Raw genomic sequence first — 27,118 nt, forward strand, 5'->3', positions numbered from 1 at the left:
AGAAGTTTAACTTTGCATTAAATGGAAAATACTAATGTGAAAGTACAAGTACCTTGAGTTTGTAGTTAAATATTAGATATGGAATTATATCATCAAAGTGAAATGAAATAAACCATACATTAATAAACCGTTGTTAATTTATATTACAAAGATTAACCAGTGTATTTTAACCACGCTCTCCTCTCGAGGATATATGTAATACCTACTTCAGTCAGTTGGTGGCGATAAAGCGACTCGCCAGTGAAACATGAAACATGAAGAAGAAGGAACTCTTCCGTAGACCGGGCCCTCTCGTTTCGGTTCGCCTGTCTGTGTCTACCTGGCGGACGAAGGAGAATCACCCGGTATTATTAGTAAATCTATGGTATCACCTCTGTCGGCCGCGTGCGCTACGTCCTTGAAGTATGCAGCCCCTGGATTGGGTCACAGCCCTCATGACGTTTTCCACTGAGGTCAAGGAATAGTAGATAGAAAAGCACAATTCGACCGCACCCAATGTGTCCAAGCAAAGTGCATCAGTAAATAAACTCAATCTTAAGAAATATAATGATTTGAAAGAAATATAAACTAGCCGGTTGCTTAAATAATTAATTTTTAAAAAAACGTTCACTTTTCAAAACGTTTTTCAAGCAACATTTCTGAAATCATATTGTAAATAATAGTTTACTTCCAGAATTTACAACAATAAAGTAAAATGATCTATATATTAATAATATAATTATGAATTAACCTTTATTAATATGACTCTTGGTTAACATTTTAGATAGTATAATCAAAAAATACATACACATATACATAATTTGTCATGCTCAGGTTATAGCGCATCCCACTGTTGGGTTCACATTTGCTGTTTTTGCACGATCACAGATATATACCGTCTATAATAATCTATTGTCTAATTGACCTGAAGTGGTCTGCTAGAGGATAAGCTGGAAATCCATCAGTCAATAAAAAGAAAAAGTGCAAAGAGTGTTTGCAAGCTGTGTCTTTTACACGCATATTAGTGTTTTTTTTAAGATCAGGAAATAAAAAAGTGACAGCTGTACTGTATAAATAAAGTTTGGCTTTGTTTTACTTAAAAAAAATAAAAATGTAATTGGCCCAGTCCAAACTTCACAATAACACATCATAAGCACATCGCCCACCCACTCGTGCGGCTGAATAACTGGCTGGCAGGCGGCGTGAGCGAGCGCAGCCAAGTGACCTCCCCCCCCGACGGCAGCCTGCTCAAGATGGCCGCCTGAGTGGCGAATTCACACATCTCCAGCACAAACTCCCCCGACGGTGCCAACTGTACCCGTCCCCTCGGAGGATGAGACGACCACTTCTGCCGGCACTTTGAAAACCGAATATGAGCCGAGCCCCGTCGAAGGCCACGTCGGACCTGTGGAATAAGACGCCGCCGGGCAAGGAATTCCGAAACGAACCGGGGCCAACCCACCGCGAGCTAGCTGCCGTTAGCTCGCGTTCAGTAGCCGCTAACGGGCTAGCTGTAGCCACACCTGCTGCAGGTAAATCACGTCCGTTGTCGATAGCCGGCGTGCGGAGAACACTCGCGCTAACGCGTGCTGGTTGCGCGGCGACGTGACTCGCCGACGTCGCCGGCTGTCGCCGGCTGTCACCGGCGCGCCGCGGGGCTGCCCGGGGTCGGTTAGCTTGTTTGCTAGTTGTGTGTCAAGAACAGTTCGCCTGAACAGGACGTCCAGGCTAGCCTCCCTTTCCAACGTGGCCCTGCTGGCGCTCCTTGGCTGACACCAGTCCGGCAAAGTCGCGTTGGTGATCTGCAGCTCCGCGCTCAGCACTGTCACGGTCTGTGTCACAGCGATGCCTGCGACCCGTTGCGTCCGGGGTTCCGTTAGCTGCGTCGCCGCCAGTTAGCGGCGTCAACGATGTCATTGTGATCGCACGCCAGGAGAACAATGTCCGACCCAACCCTGTCACCTGCTCGTCACGCTCGGTGCGAGGGGAGTCCAATGTTAACAGCGGCCTCATTTGCGGAGCTGCGAAACGCAGGCAACGAGACCGCCTTACAGGCAAGAGGAATTTCAGGGACACGTTTTCCAAAGCATGGCTCCGAAACAAGACGACCGACGAATGCAGTCAGTTCAGAAAAAGGCCCCCCTTCATTTGAAAGATGTATCAATATTATTGGTCAGAGAAACAGCAAAGGGATCTTAACGAGATGTGGATCGTTGGGATGTCTGAATGTTTGGGGATTGATATTAAGTCAGGTGTTTTTTTTGTTTTTGTTGTTTTTTTTTTTACAATTGGGACAGGAAACAAGAAAAAAATGTTGAATTATATTTGTATTATTGAAGAGAAGAGGGTGTATTTCTCCCCTTTTTCAAGCAGCTCACTTTTACAAAGTATTTGTTATTTGCCCTCATTTTTAATTAGAGATTTGTAAGAAATTTGCTCTGATTCGTGAAAGGAGGTGTGTTAGTTAATTAGATATATTTCAAAGGCTTCGGGGATTTATTCGTTCCATGGAAGCTCACATAAAGAGGTGAGAAGTGAGACAAAGTTGGAAAACTTGGCTTTACATGTTATTGTGGGATGATCCGTATCATGCAGATTACGTTATGATTTGGCCCAGAGATTTCTGTGTATTTTTATTATTATTATTATTATTATCGTTTCTATTGTATATGAAGTTGAAGCTCAAATCATTGGGAGGGAAACTATATTATCAGTCTGCAACTCCACGGCTTTAAGGCACCATGGGTGTTGTTGTGTTAGCACTGTATGTTTTTGCAGGCAGTTAGCTGCCAGAGACCCACTGAACCACAACAACATAGTGTCATTACACATTGCTTTCGCGCTCTGAGTTGCTTGAGCCGGTTTCTTCCTTGTGTTGTTGCACAGTAGTTTTGGACATGTATGACTTTAATGTCACAATGTTATCACGGTCATCAGGTGACAAAAACATACTTTTATGTTAATATTTCCCCTTTGCTAAAAGTTGATCTCAGTGGCGTTGAGCTTTTCTGTATCTTGTTCAGTTGAAGAGCTGCAGGCAATATGAAATTATAGGGTGTGACTCCTGTGCACATGGGGTGGAAAGTTATGACAGTTCCCTCAGGTGGTAGTGGGAATAGAAATTGTGTTGTTGATAATACAGCTTTGACAAGTGTGTCATTTTCCAGTTAAAAGATACTAATTAAGTGTAAACTATTTTCCTACCCAACAGATGAAACTTAATTAGTTGGTATTGACAGTAGTCACTAATTCTAATTCATATGTGTTGACTGACAAGAGAGGATTTTCTAAAAAAGACTAAATTCCTCTTCTTGACAAGAGGGTTATATGATTAGCTAAGTTTTGATATAATTTTCTCTTCCCGATACTGATTCCTATACCTGGTCTCTGCGTATCGGCAGATACCGAGTACCGCTTCGATACCAGTGCATTTAAAAAACAAAAACAAAAAACTTATATAATGTATTTTAACAGCTGTATGCTACTTATCCTGTATGGAAGGGATGATTGCTGTCATTGTTGTTTGGCCTGGCTCAGGTTAAATCCGCTAGAAAACATACAGACAATGAAGCTATAGAACTTATTATCAAGTTTGACAGTCATAACTAAAAAAGAACACAAATCAATCAATATAGGATTAAACAACGGTTACTTCCTTTTAATAGCTGTTAACTTACAGCCACGGCTTATAAAGATAGAATACCTTTAATGGTTTAAACAGAACAGTAACAGTATAAAACAGAGCAATAGCAACTTCAAGACTTGATAAATCTAGGTATTACACTAAAATTCCTTTTAAAAAAACTATTAACGTGCAGCCGCAGTTCCGAAAAAATAAACTACCATTAGTCTGTATGTTTCACAGTGACAGTATAAAACAGCAATACGGTACACGTGGCCGTTTTACTTGTTGGACTTTCTAGTCTTCTTTATTGCAGTGTGCACACTTCCCATCAAACAACAACAGAGGCTTGTCCTACGAAGCAGGATTTGCAGTTATTGCGGTAACTTCAGGTTTAACCCCGCGTTTTCCATCCTACGAAGCTGCTTATCTTACCTAGAACTCATGCTGAACAGCTAATGGCGAGTTCACGCGACACGATTTTAAGCCTGATTTTCAGCTCACAGACAAATCTTGGAGTTGCAGCAAACCGAAGAAAAATCAGCGTGAAATCGGGGCACGCAAATCGGCACTCCATTGCTATGTGTGAACTGCCAATGATCAAAGTTATATCTAATAGGCTAAATATCTGGACCAGTCGTGGAACCCATCTCCTGCAGCGTGAGCTCTGATGTGACAGGCAGTGAGAGCGTCAACCTCTAAACCTGGGGGAGGAAATGTAGCATGATGAAAAAAATCATCTCACAGACTATATGTGGGTCTTTTTTCTGTCATGTTGTGTGTTTTCACTGCAACAGATGACCATAACTTCGAGCTGGCTTTAATTCGCAACCACATAGTAACGCGTTAAGTTATTTCTCTGTCTGACATCACTTCATCTTCTCTTCATAATAGTTTGATCAATTTTACGTTAAGTCAAACCAAATAACGAAAACATATCCTGGCTATGTTGAGCTTCGTAGTACAGTCCCCAGGTGCCATTCCAATTGTTGTCACAGTCATCATTTACAGGGAATGCAAAATATTCTCACACTGGTGACTTGGGAGAGGCAAGAGGATTTTCCAGTTAGGTTGCTGTTTAGTGAGTTATCTCCGCCTTTGGCAGCAACTATGGTGTCTCAGAGGTGCAGCTGCACGGTGTTGACTTTGATATTTACTTATTCCTAGACACATGCAGGACATGACCAAGAAGGCAAGGGTAGAGAGAGAAAACAAACTGGGAGACTGGATGAATCCACTTTTTATTTTTGAAGGTTGAACATTGATAGATGATTTCAATCAATTTTAATTGGAATTTAAATTGCAACATCCCTAGTTTTCAATATTTTTTTCTCTTAATTGATTGATTGAATTACCACTAAAGATACAGGATAAATATCCGTGAAAGCTCCCTCAACCATCCCATCATTTTTTATCTTTATGAGAAACTGTGTGTTAAGTCAGTGTTAGGAACTTTTGTTATTTAAAAACTACTCCTGAGCTGGCTTGGTAAATCTAATTATGTTATTATGTCCTCTACTGGTCAGAATTACTGACATGAACTCTTGCTTTAGTAACTAAGGCGGAATAATTAGTTTCACTTCATCAGGCTGTAACAGTCATATTAGCTGGTGTTACTGTAATGTGTCACATCTGTCTCATATTGTTTGCTTTATCTCTGAAAGATGTACTGCCTTGCTACATCAGTGTAAACACAAGTCACAATGGATTAAGTGACCTATATTCTTGCCTCTTAAAGGGCCCATATTATGCCCCCTTTTACACAAGTTACATTGGTTTTCAGGTGTGTGCACTACATGTCTTTGCCATTCTATGTCAAAACACCTCAACGATCAAGCCACACAGCACCCTCCGCTTTCTGTACAAACAGCCCTGTGAGACAACGGTCGATTCCAGCGCTTTCCTGCTCACATCTCGCCCCCCTCCCTTTGTGTACCGCAAAGCCCCGCCTCGCTCCGCCTCGGGTCTGCTGCGCAACTATGGCGTTGCGCTGCCATGACAACAGTCGCACGTGACAAGGCAGAAACACGACGTAGAGACCCGGGAGGCACAGCGAACACGTTCTCCATAATTACACACAGAGTACATGAGGGCTGGGCGATAGAACGATAACGATATGTATCGCAATAGACACGTTATCAATAGAAAATGCGTTCGATAGAACGTTTCGATAATTTTTTTGTCCTCGTTGGAATAAACCGGAGCAAAGAGTCTAGCTACGCCGGCTACGCGTATGTCGTGGCCGGCCGGCCGGCCGACCAAGAGCTACGCAGGCCGGCCGCGAGCTACCCCGGCCGGAACACTTATATCGTGATACAGTTTTCAGCCATATCGCCCAGCCCTAGAGCACATACGATCTTGAAAACGTACATTTGCCTCCTCCGGGGCTTCGCCTCGGACAGTCTCTTTCAAAAAGAGATGGGTTGCCAGTTCGGCGTTGTACTGGCCTAGGTTGAAAAATTACCCGACGAAGAGTGCTTGGTACAAACCCGAAGGTTTTTACCAACTGTGGCTGGAACATTTCCATCAACAATGAATTTTTCATTCTCCGTGGGCTGGCAGACACCCCAGATAACCAAATATAGGTGGAGGCAGGCTGAAAAGGTGCCTGGAGCATAATATGGGCCCTTTAAGGATTTTTTTTACAGTTAAAGAACAAAGACATGTCTGACATGACTGTAAGTGCGTGGTTTTTGTAATAATACTTTCTATTTCCCTTAGAATGTCTTTTCTTTTTTCTTTTCAGGAGTTGAAGGGGAGTAAGGGCTCTTTTGTTTTAGCCCCAGCATGGACAGCTTCTTCAAGGCAGCTGTATGTGATCTAGACAAACTGCTTGATGACTTTGAGCTCAATACTGGTAAGCTTTAGGGCTGCAACTGCTGATTTGTTTTTTATGTGTGTATTGTTTGGTTGATGTAGTTGATTTGTTTGGTCAATTAAAAATGAAGTAAAGAGAGAATGCCCAGGTTGACTTTTTTAAATTTCTGTTTATTTCTGACCAACAGTCCAGAGACCAGTGATAGTATTTATTAAACTGCCAGGTAATGGGGTAATAATCTCGATTATGTTTAGATCTGCACCAAATTGCACACAGACATAAGTCCCCAAAATACATATATTTTTTTGTCATCAAGATCCATGGATTATTTCCTGGTAAATTTGTGAAAATGTCAAAAAAATAAAGTATCTCACAATTAGGGGTGGGCGATCTGGCCGAAAGATCATATGATAATCATATGATGATCTTTTTGGATAGAATCACAATCCACGATATGAATAACGATTTTTCTCACCTTTAAGGCTATCCAAAAGGTCTTTGACTATGACCAGCAGAAGTAAAGGGTACATCCATTTTCACTTAAGGCTTCGACAGATGCTTCATGTTACCGACTTTAATGCTAAACATTTTTTGCAACATTTTACAACCAGATTTTCGACTGGTTCACTCTGCTACATGGAGCAGCCAGTCTGTATCTGTGTCTCCATTGGCGTTTTTCCATATACAGTTCTGGCTCGATTCGGCATGGTGTGGCTCGGCTCGACTGCCCACCGCGGCAGGGGTTTGCTTTTCCATTACAGCAGGGCATCCTAGTTGTGGGTGTGCTCTCAACTGATGATGCGCCATCCTGAGTTGATGGCGTATAAAGCCAATGCCCACTCTTGCTTTTTACTTTTTGCTGTGTTCAACGGTTGTTGGTACGTCTCATGATGGATTTCCAGGCTGTTGTTTTGATTTTGCTCGGCATCTACCGCTTATAGGTGGAAAACTGAAGAGGGGATGACGAAATAGAGCAACAATAGTCATTGGTCCACGTAGGGCTGGGCGATAAAACAATAACAATAATTATCACGACATAACTTTTCTTCGATAGAAATTTAAGACACGTCGTAGAAACTTTGATTGAGCTAATCCATGTTTTAACTGACAACACGAACAGCCAATGATAATGAGAATGAGAGTAGCGCCATGCCGAACCAATCATTTGACTGGAATAGAGTTACAGCCAGGTCAAGTTAGGTTGACGCACACAGCACAGAGCGTAGCAGAAGCAGCCGGCTGCTGCAGCAACTCTGTTTATGTTTGAGTTTCTGCAGCGTGCTCATCAGTCCGTCAGGAGTGAGAGCAAATAAAAGAAAATGACGACAGGAATGTTAGTTCGAGCAGCAGCGTTACAGAAGAAGACATCCTGACGGACACGGCCCAAGCCTCAAAAGACTTAAATCGTGATATATATCGATATCGATCAACATCAAAAACCTGGGGACTGTACTGGGTCCCCATAGTAGTAGCCATGTTTAAATGAAAGCAAAAATAGCTCAGCGGCGTAAAGTAAAGTAAAGAGTGATGATGCTGATACCTCGCTATTATTAATATTGACAACGTCCCCTGACGTCAGCGCAGTCCGCTTGGAAGAGGGGCCGGCTTGCTTTGGCCCCACTTCAGAGAAGGTCCATCCCGGGCTCGGCGTGGCGCAACGTAGCGCAGTAATAGTGTTAACGGAAAAGCAAGTCAACCCGGCCCCCTTTTGGCTCGGCGCGGCCAAACGTGCCTGTGGAAAAGGGCCACGTGCTGCATGTCGGGGCGGTCAGTGAGAGCTGGACACGTCCCCTGCAGCGGGCAAGATTGAGGAAGATTCATCATACACAAATGCGTTAATTTCTTCAATACAGTTAGCAGCGCCGAATATGATAATATATAATAAAAAAATGATATCTGTTGGTTGTAATGAATGAACGCAGAGTTTTCTGTAACAAGAGCATCTTTCCCGCGATCTGTATGATTTGTCTGAAAAGCAGATCATATGCCAAATTAAGATCATCCACAGTATAAAATCCTCAGATTTTGTGAGACACCTACTCACAATGTTAAAGAAAAGTGAAGAAAATTTTCTGCATCCGCACCTTTGTCCATATCCGTGCCATTATTGAATGGGCTCTTTCTTGGCCCATGTTCCATCCTTTCAAGATTCGTGGAAATCTGTTCCACAGGAGTAACATAACATAACATAACACATAACTAGGGATGGGCACGAGTGGTAAATTCCAAGATCGAGGGATCGCATCAATTCCTCGAGGGCTAAATCTATTTTTAGAATACAACACATCTTTCTGTAGGAATAATTATGCACAGCAATACAGCCTACCCAACACTTAATGCTTATTCTCAATCAAAACAATCACAGTTACCCTTTAAGGATTTATTTTTCACAACCACAACTTACAAAAACGTAATTTAATTCTCGGGTCAAACTTAACGTCAAACAAACGCTGTCGGCCTGTTACGGTAAAAAAAAAAACTGAGGCTCAACCAAAATTTTGGAAACAGTTTTTCTGAAAAACGAATATGAATTAAATTCTTGCTCAGGAAAACGCCCATGTCAACGTGTTCTGGAGAAAGGTGAGAACGCATTCTGTTTATGATCAGTCCCACTGCGGAAAAGACGCGCTCTGCTGGCACAGGGGTGGCAGGTATCAGCAGGTGCTGGGTGTCCAGTGCCTCTACGCTTGCAACACTGCGGTCTTGCACTGTAACCCCGTCGTGTAGGTCAGACAACTTCTCGGATGGTGAGCCGAAGTGCTGGTTCCAAAAATGATGGTGTTTGTGTCTCGGGTCAATCGCAGAAGCAATGAGTGCTACATGCTGGCAGACACACACACACCCACAAAAAACAAACTTGAGTGTCGTTGTTCACCAATCAAGTTCAATTGAAAGAAGGGTTACTCGAGGAATCGATCACTCACGCCCATCCCTACACATAATTTAGTACAGTATCTGTATGATCTTTTTTAAATGTGTCTGATCTTAACTTGTTTTGTTCTTTTTTTTGATTGCAGAGGAACTCGATTGCAAATCTGTGTTCCTGAAGCCCTCTGCGTACCCCTTCTCCTCACTGGGCTCTCAGTCTTTATCCTCAGAGGCATCCACTGTCCCTCCAAGCCTCCCTGACCTTAATTCTCTTCATTATGGTTCTGCCGCCAGCTGTCCTGACCCCCCCAGCAGCCACAACTGCAGCACAGATGACAGGGATGTCAAAAGTCAGCCTATTACTGGGGTGGACCTTCTCTCCTCTGTGGATCATAGGCCAGCTAAAAGCTCTGCCCCTCCCTGCCCTGATCGAGCTCTGAAGCCAGTGTGTGACCTTGTGAATGACACAAGCTCGGCCATCCTGGTGAGGGCCAGCAGCCACGATGCTTTCAGCGAACTGGACATGGTGGAAAAGCAAATGGAGGAGGGGGAGGAGGAGGAGGAGGAGGAAGCACTACTTGTTGACTTTGACACCCCCGTGCTCATGGAGGAACGAGGGACGCTAAGCCAGAGCATTGGCTATGGAGACACGAAGCAAGAGCAAGCCTCTGCTGGTAGAGATGAACTGCTGAGTCTTGATTTCCATGAGCACAGTGGTGCCTACTTCTCGCTCAGTCTGCTGGATGTCATTCTTCCTGCAGCAGTGGAGAGGGGCTTTGAGTCTACAGATGATTCACCATTACAGAGGACCATTGAGTCAGCTGACAGAGAGGAGAGGGACTGGGAGGAGGCGGCTTTTTCTATAAACCATGTGGTGGATAACTGTTCAGGCCACTGTGAACCAGAAGAAACCCCGCCTGCTGCAGGCGACAAAGAAACAACAGCAGCAACCTTGGTGAATAAACAGGATGAGTCGCAAGAAGCCTCAGATAAAGGTGAGGCAGAGTCTTCTGTAGGTCTAAAGTCTGGGGCCTCAGGTAGAGAACCGGTGGGTTTATCATGCTTGCCCATTGCAGTGTCCATATGTGGAGCTCTTGTGCAACCAAAGACCACAGAAGAAGAGTCAGGACAATTGACAGAGCAGTGTGAAGAGCCAGACGTGTCTGAGAGCACAGAGGCAAACTCCCTGTCAGCACTGGAGGCCGGGGACGCTAGGTCCTGTTCAAAGGACCCTGTTTACCCATCCCCACAGATAGCAGAGGGGAGGCTGTCACCAGAGGGGCAGCATGTCTCTGTTGAACCAGCTGCTTCTGCCGCTGCTGCCCCTTTCACAGACCATACCCCCTCTGAGCGCTCAGAACCCAGTCCTGTGGATCCTCCGGGGTATGGCTTTGAGTATCTGCCTGAGAGTGACCAGCCTGAGCTGTTGGTTACTGACGAAGAGCTGGATGCATTCCTGCAGGCACACACAGAAGCAGAGCAGGCCAGAAGCATCTCTTATTGCAGCAGTAGTGGAGATTGTACTCAATATGTAAGTCTGCTAGAACCAAATGGTGATCTTAAGGACAGGCTTCCGGAAGAGGAACTGAGAAGCTGTGGTCGAGCTCGACAGGAGGAACTGGAGGGTCTGGCTTCCCCAGAAAGTGACGGAACAATGTGTGTGTATGTGGAGGGAAGTTGTAACCCTGGTGCTCCATCACAATCGCAGGACTCTTGCAGACCTTGTCAAGAAGAGCCAGAACTTTCCTCTGGTGCAAGACCTTCTTTGACCAGCAACACTTTCCAGTCCCATCATAGTAGTAGTCCTGATCAGCAGCCCTCCTATGGAGGCGCAAGACCTAAACAGCTACACTGCCAAACTGCAAGACCTCCACCATCAGGGGAAGAAGAAGGGGAGCAGCCTTCAACACTTTCAAAATGGCCAAATGCAGCGGAGGATGAAGACAGTTCACCCATAAGCCCTAGTCCTACAGAAGAGAATTCCAACATAAGGGGTTCGAGCCCTATATATGCCATGCAGCAGAATAATGATTACAGTGTGGGTTATGATGAACTCTCAGAGCCTCCACCCTACCCTGGGGAGCCCCCCGCAGAGGGTGCCAGGACGGTGAATTGGAACATAGAGGGAGTTGAGGAGCTGGGGAGCAGGCAGCCTGCTTGGGTGCCAGACTCTGAAGCCCCCAACTGTATGAACTGCTACCAGAGGTTCACTTTCACCAAGAGGCGACATCACTGTCGAGCATGTGGGAAGGTATGTTAATCAACAATCTTTCATTTTAATTGAAATAATTTGTTTTTTAAGGCTTGTTTCACTGCTGTGTAAAGACCTTTTGAAATCTATGGTCTGCTGTGAAAAACACCAGGGCTGCAGGTTAGAAGTAATCTGCCAGTTATGTTCTCAAAAATCTATGAATCTTTTAATATTTACGATTACTCTTAAATCACAAATGTTGTTGTCATGGACCACAAAACATTCAGAAGTTGAAAGTCATATATTTGGGGCATTTTGACTCAATTGTCGCCTTTTTGACTGCTATCGGCTATCGGCAAGTAAGATATGGAAGAAGATGGCAGTGGCTGATGTTTATCTGTTCCATCGCATTAATTTTGCGCCGACTACATGTTCTGTTGGTTAATTGCGGTCTGACTCTGACAACAGCCCAGTTAAGATCCGTTTCTCTGTCGGAGCGTGTGCTGTGAAGGGGGCATGGCCAGCTCTCACACACGCATTGCAGGCAGAGACCTCACTCTGACGGTGGCAGAGAGTGAATCGGTCGAATAGTCTGGCTGTACTAAACCAAAATCAAAATTTTGCAAGTAAAGGCGGTAACATGAACGATCTGTCGAAACATTTAGTGAAAGTGAAAGTACATCTAAGCCCAAAGCCCAAATCTCCTTTACCGCTGCAGCTAGTGGGAGGATGACTGAGAAGAGGGTGAATGAGTGACACCTCGCTGTGACCTGGTTCATAGTGAAAGTCCTACTACCCTTTACAGCAGTAGAGTCCACAGGCATTATGTAACAGTCTGTAGATATTGAGTGGTGTTATTTTATTTATTTGATGGGCTTTGTTAGTCCCATCACTCAACACAAAACATCTGTACTTAGTAGTAGTTATTTGTTCAAAATAGTGCTGTTCATTGTTCAACAATGTACTGAGTACAGTCGAGAAACAAAACAATCGTCCATTCTTTTGTCATTTTTCACAAGTTTCATAAATTAGTATGGTTGAATTTGTTCTCATTCAAAAAACATTGTTTTTCGGCCAAATTATTATTGTAAACATTGGTATCAGTTTCGGCCCAGAACTTCACAATTGGTGCATCCCTAGTAGTAAGTGTTAAGTATCTTGACATTTTGAACAGCTATAGCTGTACAGCAATATTTTGTCCACGATTAATTATTTAGTTTGTAAACATCAGAAAACTGCAAAAATGCCCTTATGTCATCTCTTGTATTAGCACCACTGTAAGAGATTGTAAACACTGGGTTCAGATTGTGCTCAGCTGGAGAAACTGTGTGATCTCTGCATTTCTACTTTACTCCAAGCTTCTCTCTCTGCATTATGTTCAAATCAGCGATGCTGATAGCGATAGATCAGTGATGGGCCAATATCTGCTCCTGAAATGTTCAGTCAGGCCCTAACTGTCTTGACTCTTGCTTGCTTCATTTTGTTACCACAGTGTAGCTCACCAGTGAAAGATTTTTGATTCATTATCCTGTATGACAAAGCAAACAGCTAGTCCTCATATTTAAGAAGCTGCAAATAGAGATTATTTGTCATTTTCTTTTTTGAATGAATCAATTCTATTATCAAAATAGTTGCTGATTAATCTTGTCTAACAACTAATGGGTTAAGCTACTAATTGCTTCTGTTCTACATTCAGATGTATTTTAAACCATCAGGGTTAAGCATCTGCAGTTCTTTTTAGGAACCTTCATGTTGTCTTTACATATGGTTTGAATAAATGTACCTAATGTTTATAATATATAATCAGCAGGTATTCCTTTTTTTGTTATTGTATAATTGTAGTAATGTAATGAGAATGTACATTCCTTTTTATTTTAAACTGTAAAGTAAATGAAAGTTCTTATGAAGACTCTGTGTTTCAGAGATGGTTAAATAATTCAGATTAAATCCCCAGGACCAAATATAGCATCATGAATTCATGGAAACAAAGAGCGTGAGTCAGCACTTCTTTTTCCAGCTCCTCTATAGATCTCCACTGAGCCGTGTGTTCTAAAGCTGGAACTAAGTCCTTTAAAAGCCTGTGATTAAAACAGCATTAGACTGTTTTAGGATGTGTTATTGTTCACAGCATGATTACTGCTACTTAAACAATTAGATAGATAAACATGATGTGAGGTCCTGTGTATTGCTGTACCCTTGTCCTTATTTATGAGGACCTACTTTCCACGCTGGATGCTTTTACGCACATCTCTTTCATCAATCCCATCCTCCCTCTGCTGTCGCAGGTTTACTGTGCTGTGTGCTGCAACAGGAAGTGTAAGCTGAAGTACCTGGAGAGAGAGGCTCGTGTGTGCGTCATCTGCTTCGATACCATACACAGAGGTAAGAACCTAGTTTGGTCTGATCATAGATCTGGTTCAACCACTGTGGTTTCACAGTATGTTTCTACAGACACATGAGAAAAGACTAACACCAAATTGATTCCCCAACATGAAAATATGTTTTCAATATTATAAAAGGATTTTTATTTAACATGACGCAAGAATGTGGTCATTCCAGAGTTGTTTGATGGATGATTATCATTTCAAGAGACAATGGTGAAGATTTATTCTTTTCACTTGAGTTCTCATTAGACGTGTACTGTTGACAAACTCTAAAATGGAACAAAACTGTTGTGTGAGCTTAATTTATTAATATGATATAATAGGATATAGTATCAGAGGACTGTGATTCTTCAAGTAAAAGTGTAAACAAACTTTTTGTTATGTTTGGAATTAAATATTATAATTTTTGATTTGCTAAAATCTTGAGTGTACAGGTGATTACCTTTGCACAATTTCTAGTAAGCCTGCACATTTATAGGATGTGTTTTTATTTGCCTCCATTGTAAAGTGCATGTGCATCCTTTTCATTTGCGTTTTGCTTGCTGATAGAGGATTAAATAGAAGTAATGAATATAGGTACATCAGTAAGTAAAAGGTCAGGTACAGTCCTATTGGAACATCATTGTCAATTCCTTTGTGTCTGTAGTACACAAGACTTGTGGGAACAGATACAGAAAGTCTTAAAGTAACTTAAATCGGCTAACACTTAATATATGGTTGGAAATCCCTGACATCACTGAACTGCTGCATTCTTCATTTGTGATGTTTTCCAGCCTTTTTATGCAGCCTCTTTCACTTTTGCTTTGTCTCTGCTGGGTTCCGGTGAAATGCTGCTCTGTTGGGTTAAGGTGCAGTGATTGACTTGGGCTCGATGAAGCCCTGTGTTGTGTTGGCAGTGGGTTTTGGGTCATTGTTTTGCTGCATGATTAAGTTGGGATGCATTTCTCTGTAAAGTGGCTGGAAAAGTGTTACTATAGACTTCTGAATTCACTTTGTTCCCACCATCAAGAGTTACATCATCAATAAAGATTAGAGAGCCCGTTCCAGAAGCAGCCATGACACCGCCTCCTCCGCAGTGTTAATTTTGGCAGCTATTTTAGATTTTGTCTTAGTCTTTAGACAAAAATACTTATTAGTTTGTCACATTTAAGTCATGTTTATCCTTTATAGTTTTAGAAGACGAAAACTGGGGTTGACAAAAAGTCATTACATCTTAGTCTACGTTTAGTCAAGATGTTTTCTCTTTAAAAGAAAGTAAATTAAGCTAATACGAGTATCGGAAATTGAAATCAAGCTTACAGGTTTTATCAAGTGTAAGCACTTTTACTTATGTATTGTCTGGATTCATTATTGGTCTTCCTCTTCTTCAAAGAAATGAAGCAAATGTTCATATATATTTTATATATAAGGGCAGCAGAGAGGCTACAGTACTCTCCACTGCTGGAGACATCTTCTTACAAATCCTGCTAATAAGTCAAGAAGTGCGTGCGACAACAACAGATTCTCCGGTTCAGGGTTCTGTGTAGGGCTGCAACTAACTATTATTTTCATTATCAATTAATCTGACCACTATCAAATCAATTAGTTGTTTGTCGGAATTATTTTATGCTGAATTTTTTTATACACTGAATTTATTTACACTGACATTTTTTTATCATTGAAAACCACAAGTGAAAATTTTAAAGTGTTGAATTCAGATGCAAAAATTTCATTATTTTTAATACAAAAATATTCAGTAGCAGAAATTCAGTGCCTTTTAAATTTCAAACAAAAGAAACGCTCTTTTTTGAGTAGAGGGGGACTTAATTATTTCCGTCTCGCCTCGTAAACGAAAACAAAACATTTTATTATCGAAGATCTATTTTTAGCTCATCGGTGTCTCCTCTTAGTCATGGAAAAAAGGTAGTTGACAATTTTTCTTCATAGTTTTTGTCAACGAAATTAACACTCCCCGTGCCTCAGATATGAGCAAGCAATTGGCTGTGATGTATCAAGAAGTTTTGAGGGGACTGCGTCAGTGAAAACAAGTTTTGTCACTGTCTGACTGAAGCTGTACTCGCACTTTCAAGTTGCACTAATCAACATTTTTACAAGAAAATTGGATATGTTCCCCACAGCTCTCCAGAGTATTTCAGCTTCTTTCAGCTCATACTTTTGATTTTACAGCCTGTAGGTTTACTGTTGTGGATTAGTCTAAGAGCTGTCAGTACCCAGCAGAAACATATTTGTTAAAACCACTGTACACTGCACACTGCAGTGTTTCCCTTAGGATGGAGTTGTAGCAGAGGAGGTGAAGCGTGCGTGCGGGCAAAACAATGATGAGCCGGTACGCTTACCGATACAGCTTAATGTGCTTATCGATCCAGTACTTTAACAGTAGTGGCAGTCGGTTGTTGTTTCCCTTTTAGTAGAAAAAAAATACAAAATGTGAATAGAATGGAATGAACAATGCAATGCGTTAACGAAACAACATGCGTCGACATGCGGCTCTCTGGCTGCTCCTGTGTGACTTGTGTGTTTGTGTTAAGCGTTAGTAATCATTAGCAGAGCTCTCAGACTGCAGCCTCGCTCCCCTCCGCTCACGTTATACGTTCACACGCGCGGATAACAAACCGTTTCGGTGAATCTCGACTCAGGACACAGAACCCGAACCGGAAACTCAGTTGTTATCGCTGTTGTTGTGAACATACGCGGTTGACGTCTTTGCTGTCAGCTGATCAGCTGTTGATTCAACACTGAACGTAACGCGTGTCCAGCAATGTGCTTTCTTTGTATACACACACACACACACACACACACACACACACACACACACACACACACACACACACACACACACACACACACACACTTTTACACACACACTTCTTGCAGGATTAGTAAGATATATCCAGCAGTGGAGGGCAGCCTTATATATTTAATATGTTGAAGAAGGGGAAGACTTCAGATATTACATAAGTAAAAGTGTTCAGAGTGAAATTTTATTTTACGAAATTCAACACTGTCACCTTGATTGCAATTTCCGATAGTTGTATCAGTCTAATTTTATTGATTTTAAGGAGAGAAACAGTTTGACTAAAAGTTGACTAAAATGTCATGGCTTTTCGTCGACTAAAATATTTTCAGTTTTCGTCGACTAAAACTATGAAGAATAAACGACTAAAATATGACTTAAACTAATAAGCATTTTCGTCTAACGACTTAGACTAAAATGGCTGCCAAAATGAACACTGGAACAATGTTTTGTTTCTCATACTGTACTCAGTACATTGTTGAACAATGAACAGCACTATTTTGAACGTATAATTAATATAAAGTACATGATGTTGTCGTGTGTTGAGTGACGAGACTAACATAAAGCCTGTCAGAGGAAAAGGGTAACACAACTCAGTATATACAGACAGACCTAAACCTGGACTTTACTGTTGGAAAGGGTGTAGGTCTTTCACTATAAACTTGTTCACAGCGAGGTGGAACTCATTCACTCTCTTCTCAGTCATCCTCTTCTCAGTCTCTATTGATTTTGGTGAAGTTCAAATAGACTTAACTCTCTGCTGTGTCTGTGCTGCGTGTGTCGGCACAGTGGAAGATGGCCACGCCCCCTGCACAGCACAAGGACTCAGACCTCACCTCAGGATTGGGAAAAGCGATAATTAATCATAGACGAATGCATTCATTTCTTCAATACCGTAAGCAGCACCGACAACATCGGCGCTTTCTGTTACCACCCCTAGATAAGACGAAGCCCAAACTCCTCTCATTAAAAAAAAAAATAGAATCATTTAGCTACCCTACCTGTCTTGCACCAACCAAATGGTAGTTTGCCAAGTCGAAAGAGTAGAAGGGGGGACACAAACAAAACTCCAAATTAATGCTGATTAATTAATTAATGCTGTAACAACTTTAGATGATTTCAATCTTATAATTATAGTTCAAATCCAAAATACTACCAAAGGAATAATTCTAGCAGCTTTAATATTTCATGTTTTTTCATTTAAACTTTTTTCATTAGATTGCTTTGTTTCTGTTTGGTGGTGAATATAACTAAATTTGTTTTACTAAGGGTCATATTCGTTATATTAGTGGTCCAAGTGTGAGCTTTTCATTCCCTCTCAGGAACAGACAAAACCTTAATTCACTAGTCAAGACCTAATAACATCACACTTACATTTTTACATTATGCAGCTGATAAATATTTAAGAAACGTAACAAGAAAAATGTCCTGTACAAAATGGCTCAGGGGCTTTCTTTCTCTTCTCCCACTGAAAATCCATAAACAAATTGTGTCATTGTCTCCCATTTTAAGCAGTATAAATAAGAAACTGTATAAAATGTCTTTTATTTCTATTTCTGTGGTTTGCTTGTCTGTTTTGATGACAAAAGACAGAGGCACCTTTTCATAGTTAAAGACCGCAGAGTGTAAGTGGAGGGGGAAATGGAGGGAGAGAGGGAGGAGAATTATAGCAGGATGCTGGCATTTGTCCTTGATTGTGTGTGTGTGATACAGGACCCGCCTAACGCAGGAGACATGTGACGCTCACACTGTCTAAATTAAGAAGAAAAGAGGTGATCCACTTTAGGTGGCTGCAGGGTGCTTGAGCAGTGTGATGCGATTCTCCTCTCCTCTGTCACCTCTTTCTCTCCTTCCCTCCCTCTTCCCTCTCCATCTCTCACAGCTTATCACACGCACCCCAGCTGAAAGCTAACAGGCTATCACGAATAACAACAGATGTAGACGGGTGGAAATAAGCGAAGGGTTCACTTGAGGAGAGCCTGTGATGCGAGTGTGTAATGTCAGACTAAGGAATAGACTTGCAATGATTTGGACCGGTTGGGTTTTAGTCAATGGGATGATGAGGATGAGGTAAGATGTAGTTGCCTTATTAATAAGTAGACTTGCAACTGTGTACTGCTATTGTGTTTTGCTGGTTTATTTACTTTCATTGCAAAACATGCAAAAGGCAATTTTGACTTGGTTTAAGAGGGATATTTTTTTCTGTTAGTGCACTATTAAATATGGCGTGATCAATATATTTTTACTTGTACTTGAAGCAGCTTGCCTCGAGCCCAGGATGACTTTTTGTGCCATGTCATCCTTTCCTTGCAAAACAAGGTGAAACCTCTATCCTCATAATGATCCTGTGTTACTGTCTAGAGCCCCCCCCCCCCCCCCCCCCCCCCCCCCCCCATAAACAAGGGTCTGAACACATGTCTTTGTGCTGTGCATGCCACCTACCTCCTGATGTGGCTGTGTTCTTGTGCTTCTGTCACGTTGTAGTCATTGTCAGTACACACCAGATCGATAAAGATCTACGACGTTTAATCAATATAATGTAGAAGAGTGCCACATCAGCATGCTCTGGGAGTGCAAGGGGAAGGCGTTGAGAAAGCGTCACAGTCGTAACCAGCTTTCCTGTTACTGTTTGCTATAACTTTAATTCATCTGCACCAATTTATCTACAGTAATTAATTGTCCAGTTTTCAACAAGCTTCTTCACTGTTTTTCATCAAATTCAAATGTCTCATTTTGTTCAGGACTGAACGACACAAAATGAGCCTTTTCAATTACAGTTATTGTAAAAGGCAAAACGCTGCTCTAGGAATATACAAATATAATGTGTTGTGTTAGACACGGGCTACTGTTAAAGCTCAATGACCGGCAGTTCCCAAACACAAATTAGTCATTAACATTGCAAGCACAAATCACAGTCACTGTCTTTTGGTCACTGTAACACGGCGGGTGTGTACTGTTTAGGTCACCTGAGTGAGTGTTGTCACACTCTTGTTTCAGTTTGCTGAAAACAGACATAAGATGAGACCATGAAAAACCCAAATTACCTGCTTACCGGGAAAACAACAAAAACACTCTTGCATACTTTATATCTTCTTTTTAATGAACTTTAAAGTTCTTTGAGAAATATATTAAAAGATCTGACTCCCAACAATGTTGATACTTGACACTGACACGAGAATTAATAAAACTAAGTTTTTATGAATTAATGGGGCCCGAGCGCTTAGTTGAATATAATGAAGGAATTGGCTAGGATGTAATATGGTTTTGAGTCTCTAAAGAACTGACTTTGTTTTTTATTGTAAAGCCTGTGGCCTTCATAAAAAGTACAACTACCACACAGCAACAAGACCTTATCTACCGCTCTATCAAATGATCTAGTTTTCAAAAGTCACATGTAAGCAAACCTGCCTAACAATTTTTCATACACATCCAAAAGAAGCAGCTGTTCCCATTAGTGTTGGCAAAGAGTTTCTCTTCCCAGTGTACAACTGGTCTATCTAAGCTAAGAGAAACTTCACCAAAACAACACCTATAGGTACATGACTGAGTTTCTTTCTTCAACAGTAAAAACTAAAAGTTTACAGCCATACAAAGACGTTCTGTGACACTGCTTTTTTAGACACTGATGTTTTGATCTAAATGCTAACATGGTCTTTGGCCGTGTTCAGCATTTGCATGTAGAGTAGGGAAGTGATGTCCAGTCACAAGTGGTCACTGCACACACATTCTAATGCAAGGTGTGAACTGACACTACTGGAAATGTATGCAAATACCTGGTTTGAACATGGTCTTAGTCAGAATGTCAGCGTGCAATTTAAAAAAAAATTGCAATAAAGAATTAAACAGGTAAAGATGTGATGAAGACCTGACGATGACTAAATGAAGGGATCATTAAAGCTGTTATAATTCATCCTGAGTGAATTAGTGAAATATACTTTGTGGCCGTCCATCCTGTAGTTGTTGAGATATAATTCACTAAAATACATACATCATCTTGGGACCAGTAGAGTACAGATATTTTACAGAATTAGTCAAAATTGATAAATACTGCCACCAAATGTCATGACAGCCAATCCAATAGTTGTTCATGATAAACCTCAAAGTCAGAGGTGTACCAAAGGCATCATGCTTCATATTTTCTATCTTCTGAACAGCTGACATTGCCTTCCCCATTTCCATGTAACCAGCATGGCTAGAAAATCAGTTGAGGGAAGAGAACTAGCTTTGGAAATTATATTTAAATTAAGAGATTAAAGTCAGGTTTAAAATGAAAATAGGTCTAATTACATCTATCTCCTTGTAGCCCAGGCCCTGGAGCGGATGATGAGTCCTACGGGTCCCAGCCCAAACCCCAACATCCCATCTGAGTACTGCAGCACCATCCCCCCTTTGCAGCAGGCTCGTGCCGCTGGCACTCTAAACTCGCCTCCACCCACCGTCATGGTGCCTGTGTCCGTTCTCAAACACCCTAACAACGACAGTATGGTCACTCTTATATAATGTACTCAGTCTGCAGTTTGCCGTTGCTAGGTTTTTCCTTCCTGAACTGTACCCTTGAAAAGACCTCTGTTTTCCGTGCGTTGTCAGGTTGTCCTCGAGAGCAGAAGCGTGTGTGGTTTGCAGATGGCATCTTGCCCAACGGAGAGGTGGCTGACACAAGCATGCTGTCGGTGACGAGCCGCAGGAGCTCCCAGGAGTTTGGCAGTGTCACCCCAGACCAAACAACAGTAAGTCATGGATATGTCATCCACAAGGCCAGGCTACAGGGAATCACTAGTTACTCAGTTTTTATGACTTATTCACCATAACCTTATTTTGAGAAAGTTGGTTTGAGTCAAAGTGGCTCTGATGTGTTTAATACGCAATTTAGCTGCTTCACTAAACTGTCTAAAAATAGTTTACAAATATTTTATAATTGTCTGCAGTAAAAGTGACTCAATCCACTGATGTTTGGTGCGAATGGTACCACAGTGAATGATCCTCTCATTTCAGACTGGGCCAGCAGGGTCAGAGGTTGGAGTCGGTGGCTCCACTTCCGAAGCTTCTGTCGCTGTAGAAGTGGTTCGACCTCCGATGTCTGGACCCTGGGATTATGCCCTGCTTACTGCAATCAGTTCTTCAGTTAGGAGGGTTCCCAGTCTACTGCCAGACAACGAGGAAGAGCTCCCTCCACTGCTCTTCACCACCGGCGAGGATGAAGGAGGAGGTGTGTGTTCATTTGTGTTGCCATGGTTCGAGTGTTTTTTATAACTCATTTAGACATGCCCCTCTTTGTGTAAATGTGTTGGCATGTTGGTCTCATGTTTGAACAAACATCCAAGTCTATTTTAGGTAAAGGTGAATAGACTGCAAACTTCTCCTTTATCACTTTTGCAACACTTGCAGCACACCACATGTCTGAGGCCCTGTTCAGACCAGGGGCCTGTTCTATGCAGCAGGATCTGCGGTTTAGAGGTAACTTCAGGTTTAACTTGGGCTTTTAGTGCTAAAGTGGGTTCTCCTCTTAACGGGGTCAATCACCATGGTAATTTATGCTGCTAATCTGCTCCGGAGAAGGTTGTGTTCAAGATGACAGATCAAATAACTATCAACAGTCAAACTACTGACCAATCAGATCACTGGAAAAACAGTCCTTCTACAGGATCCTGGTGAGGACAAAATAATTTACAGTAAAGTGATGAATAATAAAGTTCAATAGATATTTGTAATTGATGAGTTGAGTCATGTTGCTGTTCTAGTCTCATCATGTGACCACGCTGTTTTTAAAATAGAGCTTCTAACAAACTGAGAGAGTCAATCACACTATATGAATAAATCAGATCTATTATATTTAAATTTGAATTCAACAAAGATTATTTGATCCCTCACAGTGTTAATGCTTTTACTCTTATTCTGTCACTCCAGTTCAGAACAACATGAGGATAAATACTTAAGCCTCTGATGTCTTTTATTAGAAAAATTATCCAGACACTGTTAAATATACCCCATGATTATAAATGAACCTTTTTAGTCAGCTCATAACACCAGGGCTCCAGATGGCGACTAAAATGGTCACTAACCTCGACTATCAAGACGCAAATATACAATTCATAGAAATAAATAATTAAAATAGAAATGGTCATGTTTTTCATTGTGTTACCCGCTAAACTCTTATTTCCTCGTGCCTGCATCTACCTGCCGTGCGTGACTGGCTTTGGTTTTGGTTTCACATACATTACGGTCAGTCTGTAACGTTACCAGCCTGAAATCAACCGCTGTTTGTCTCCCGTCGCTATTGCGCAACACCGGGAGGACGGTTTAAAATCACTTTTCATTTTACAACTTTGAAGTGGTGTCATAGGTGTTTTATTTAGGCTATTTCGATATAATTTTGTCTAGAGTTTTGATTTATAAGTTAAATGTAGCTAACCACAAAGTTTGATAACGTTGGCCATAAAAAGAAATACGTAAACGAAAAAATATTAATAAATTCATTTAGCAGACGTTTTTGTCCAAAGCGACTTACAATAAGTGCATTCAACCATGAATATATTACCTAAAAGTGCATTACCAATAGAGTATATAAATATTTCAACATTCAAATTCTCATTTTAGTTTATTTATTTTTGGATATTTATGTATGTATGGTAACAAGATTGAAGCATATAGGACATGGGACATACTGTGCAAAGAATACATTGTGCACACTATGGGAAGCAGGGCAGACAAAGGCAGACAGTACAGAGGGGAAAGAAAAGGTAAGGGAGACCTAAGACATTGTACTCTGACATCGATATATTTTGGCTCCTGAAAATTTCATTTTTTCATCATTTCATTTTTTCATCATTTTTTTTGTCTGGAGCTCTGCGCACATGTATACACCAGTCAGCCATAACATTATGACCATTAGGCAGGTATTGAGGAGACAGTAGCTCTTTTGGGAGCCTTACGTTGGCCATTTTGTTGCTTCCAGCACATCCACTTAGAGGGCTAAATAGTCACTTGCTGCCTAATATATCCCACACCCTGACAGGTGCCATTGTAATGGTGAGTTCACACTGGATGCGATGCAAATTTTCACGTTGCTTTGCTCAGGGGCGGCTGTGGCTCAGGACGTAGAGTTCGTCCACCAACCCGAAGGTTGGTGGTTCCATCCCAGCTTCGGCCAGTCCACATGCCGTCATGTCCTTGGGCACTTAACCCTAACTTGCCTCTGACGGCTCTTCCGACAGTGTATGAATGTGACAGAAAAATGCGCGGTTAATAGCAGCAATGTTCGAATTTGTGAGAGTGGTTGAATGTGACTTTACTGTAAAGTGCTTTGAGTGGTCTATATGACAAAAAAAACTGTCCATTTACGCGAGTTTGGTCACAAGCAAACGTGTGCTTATTTGTGTCATTCACGCAAAAATTTGCCCGTTCTTCCTTCCACTTTCTCCGACAAACCTCATCTGAACAAACACACGCGAACAAAGACAAACACATACATGCAGGTCAACATGAACTGTTGTAGGAAAAAAAAGGCAGACCCTGAGTGCCCATGGCAAAGCTACACAAAGCGGTTGTGCTAACTTGAGCTAAACCTAGCGTCCAACTTCCTCGTTCACTTTCTGCCGAACCCTCTCCTTCACTCAGTCACGATGCAAACAGCAACCCAGTCGGGCTGCACACACACAACGACTGTAGTGATCCTCCATGCCTGATACAATGAGAGGCCCTCTGACGACAGTGACGGAGGGAGGATCTCAACACTCATTGGCTCATCTCGTCAACACTTCAAGCGAATATATCGCCCGAGTTCAAATATTTCAACTCGAGCAGATCTTGCTCCTTCGCGCTGTGCCATTCCTATGCTTGCCATTCGCGTCGCCCGACTCAATGAAGCGAAATTTGCGTCAAGTTGCGTCTGCGTCGCGTCCGGTGTGCACGCAGCAACACCAGATAATCAATGTTATTCCTGATACATGTCATAATGTTATGGCTGATCGATGTATATTCACATATACAAATCTTTTTGTTCATCATCAGACAAAAAAGCTAAAATACTAAATAAAAAAACGTAATGAAATTTCTGTGCTTATACACGGTTCTGACGATGTCGCTAGTAATTGACGTCTCTGCCTCTTCCACATGAACATGCTCGAAGTTTGAAGGGAAAGCCCAGTAGCTTCATAGTACAGATTATCAGCACGGATAATGTTAGGCTTGGTCAGCCTAGATAGTGAAAAGATATCCTGGGTATGTTTAACTTTCTCGTAGTATTAACATCCGTCCTGACTGATCTGATCACAAGCATTTGGCTGAGGAAACATCTGAGATCAGTCTCCATCTTATATCTTCAACTTTGAACTGTGCAATCTGTAAACATACAGAAAAAAAATCAGATGCAGCCTATGAGCAAATGAGTGAATTAAATGAGTCACAACTTAATGTCATTTAATGCTTCTGTACTGTTGGGCCTCAAAGTAGGTAGGAGAATCACAAACGCTTTCCCCAGTGGTACTGCGCCCACTTGCATACCAGGGCCATATATACTGCAAACACATACCATTAAGAAATTTAATTCATTTGATTATTAATTTGTTAATACATCACTCCATTATCTGCCAGGTGTCCAAAAGTCAAGTTGAATTATTGATTATATCACTAGAATATATTGTTATATATGGCAGGGAAGTACTCACAAAAAGTGTGCTATAAATTTCAATAGATGTTTCTACTAAATAAATGATTGTAGGCCTTATTTTCCCATCCTTACGTTGAAAAAAGTTATTCAATTCAATTTTATTTGTATAGCGCCACATCACAACATACATTGTCTCAAGGCACTTTACATAGTGAGGTCAATATTACAATATTACAGGGAAAATCCAACAGATCCCACAATGAGCAAAGCACTTGGCGACGGTGGAGAGAAAAAACTCCCTTTTAAGAGGAAGAAATCTCTGACAGAACCGGACTCAGTTGTGGGCGGTCGTCTGTCTCGACCGGTTGGGGTGAGGAGAGAAATGGGGAAGAGAGGAGAGGTGGGCAGAAAGAGGGTGGGAGGAGAGACAGTAGGAGAGAAGAGAGAGAGAGAGAGGACAGTTGTACAACTGCCGCTTTAATCTCTACCAGACTGATACTTATAATTAAAAAATACAATTAAGGTGTTGTTATTATTAGTGATGATGATAATAATAGTAATAATAATAATAATAATAATGACAGGTTTGGCTCCTGCAGCTCTGGGTTCAGAGATACACTAGGAGAGATAGAAAACACCAACAGGGTTAGTGACATGTAATGTAAACATATCGGGGGGGGGATTTGTATAACAGTTGCTTTAATCTGCACCAGACTGATATATTATATATATATATATTATTATATTATATATAACTTATATAAGGGAAAACTGACACTTATAAATGCAATGATGTTATTAATAATAATATTAGTAATAATAATAATAAAATTGATTGATGGGTTTGGATCCTGCAGCTCTGGGGTCAGAGATCTACTAGGAGAGAGAGAAAACAGAGTTAGTGACGTGTAATGTAAATACATGGGGAGAGAGAGAAAAAGAGGGAGAAGGAGAGAGATATAAAGAGAGAGAGGGAGAAGGAGAGAGTTGGAGAGGGAGAGAGATGCTCATGCTATAAGTTCCCCCAGCAGTCTAGGCCTATAGCAGCTGAAAAAAGAAATGGTTTATTAAACACCTGAGCAGCTCTAACTATAAGCTTTATCAAAGAGGAAGGTTTTAAGTTTAACTTTAAATGTAGCGAGGGTATCTGCCTCCCTGACATAAACTGAGAGCTGGTTCCAGAGGAGAGGAGCCTGGTGGCTGAAGGCTCTGCCTCCCATTCTACTTTTACAGACTCTGGGAACCACAAGTAGTCCTGCATTTACAGAGCGAAGTGGGATGATATGAAACTATGAGCTCTGTAAGATATGATGGAGATTGATTATTAAGGGCTTTGTAGGTTAGGTTCAGGATTTTGAACTCTATTCTGAATTTTACAGGAAGCCAATGCAGAGATTCTAACACTGGAGAAATATGATCTCTTTTTCTAGTTCCTGTCAGAATTTGTGCTGCGGCATTTTGGATTAACTGGCGGCTTTTCACAGACTTATTGGGGCATCCTAGCAGTAACGAATTACAGTAGTCTAGTCTAGAAGTGCCAAATGCATGGACTAGTTTTTAGAATTGGATTCTTTGTGCTATTAAAAAGGTCTTAAAAAGAGAATTTGGTCATGCCATCTCCTTAACGGTTTGATAAAAACAGTAATGTGATGACATATTCTAATTTAAATCATATCCTAGTAACATGGCCCCTGTCTGCTGTTTTTATTTCAGATGTTTTGGTTGAGGAAAGTCCTGCCCCATGCCAGATTCTACACTTATTAGAGGAAGGAGGACCCCGACCTCTGACATTTGTCCTGAACGCCAACATGCTTATCAACGTCAAATTGGTAACATGTGAGTAGAATATATATATAT

General features: G+C 41.5%; 1 protein-coding gene across 2 annotated transcripts in view; it reads left to right on the forward strand.

The window, feature by feature from the left end:
* Positions 1-1,153: 1,153 nt before the first annotated feature.
* The window catches only part of zfyve16 (zinc finger, FYVE domain containing 16), a 33,220-nt gene continuing 7,255 nt past the window's right edge, over positions 1,154-27,118 (forward strand). The window contains exons 1-8 of one of the 2 annotated variants that reach the window (XM_047337268.1): positions 1,155-1,511; positions 6,348-6,458; positions 9,437-11,538; positions 13,764-13,860; positions 20,960-21,136; positions 21,244-21,383; positions 21,649-21,862; positions 26,975-27,097. In XM_047337268.1, the coding sequence (XP_047193224.1) occupies positions 6,389-6,458; positions 9,437-11,538; positions 13,764-13,860; positions 20,960-21,136; positions 21,244-21,383; positions 21,649-21,862; positions 26,975-27,097 (2,923 nt within the window). In that variant the 5' untranslated portion in view covers positions 1,155-1,511; positions 6,348-6,388. Of the gene's footprint in view, positions 1,512-6,347; positions 6,459-9,436; positions 11,539-13,763; positions 13,861-20,959; positions 21,137-21,243; positions 21,384-21,648; positions 21,863-26,974; positions 27,098-27,118 lie in introns of both variants that reach the window. The other variant, XM_047337269.1, reaches the window with a different exon arrangement.

Source organism: Scophthalmus maximus, chromosome 2 (assembly GCF_022379125.1).
Source record: "Scophthalmus maximus strain ysfricsl-2021 chromosome 2, ASM2237912v1, whole genome shotgun sequence".
Classification (NCBI taxonomy): Eukaryota; Metazoa; Chordata; class Actinopteri; order Pleuronectiformes; family Scophthalmidae; genus Scophthalmus; species Scophthalmus maximus.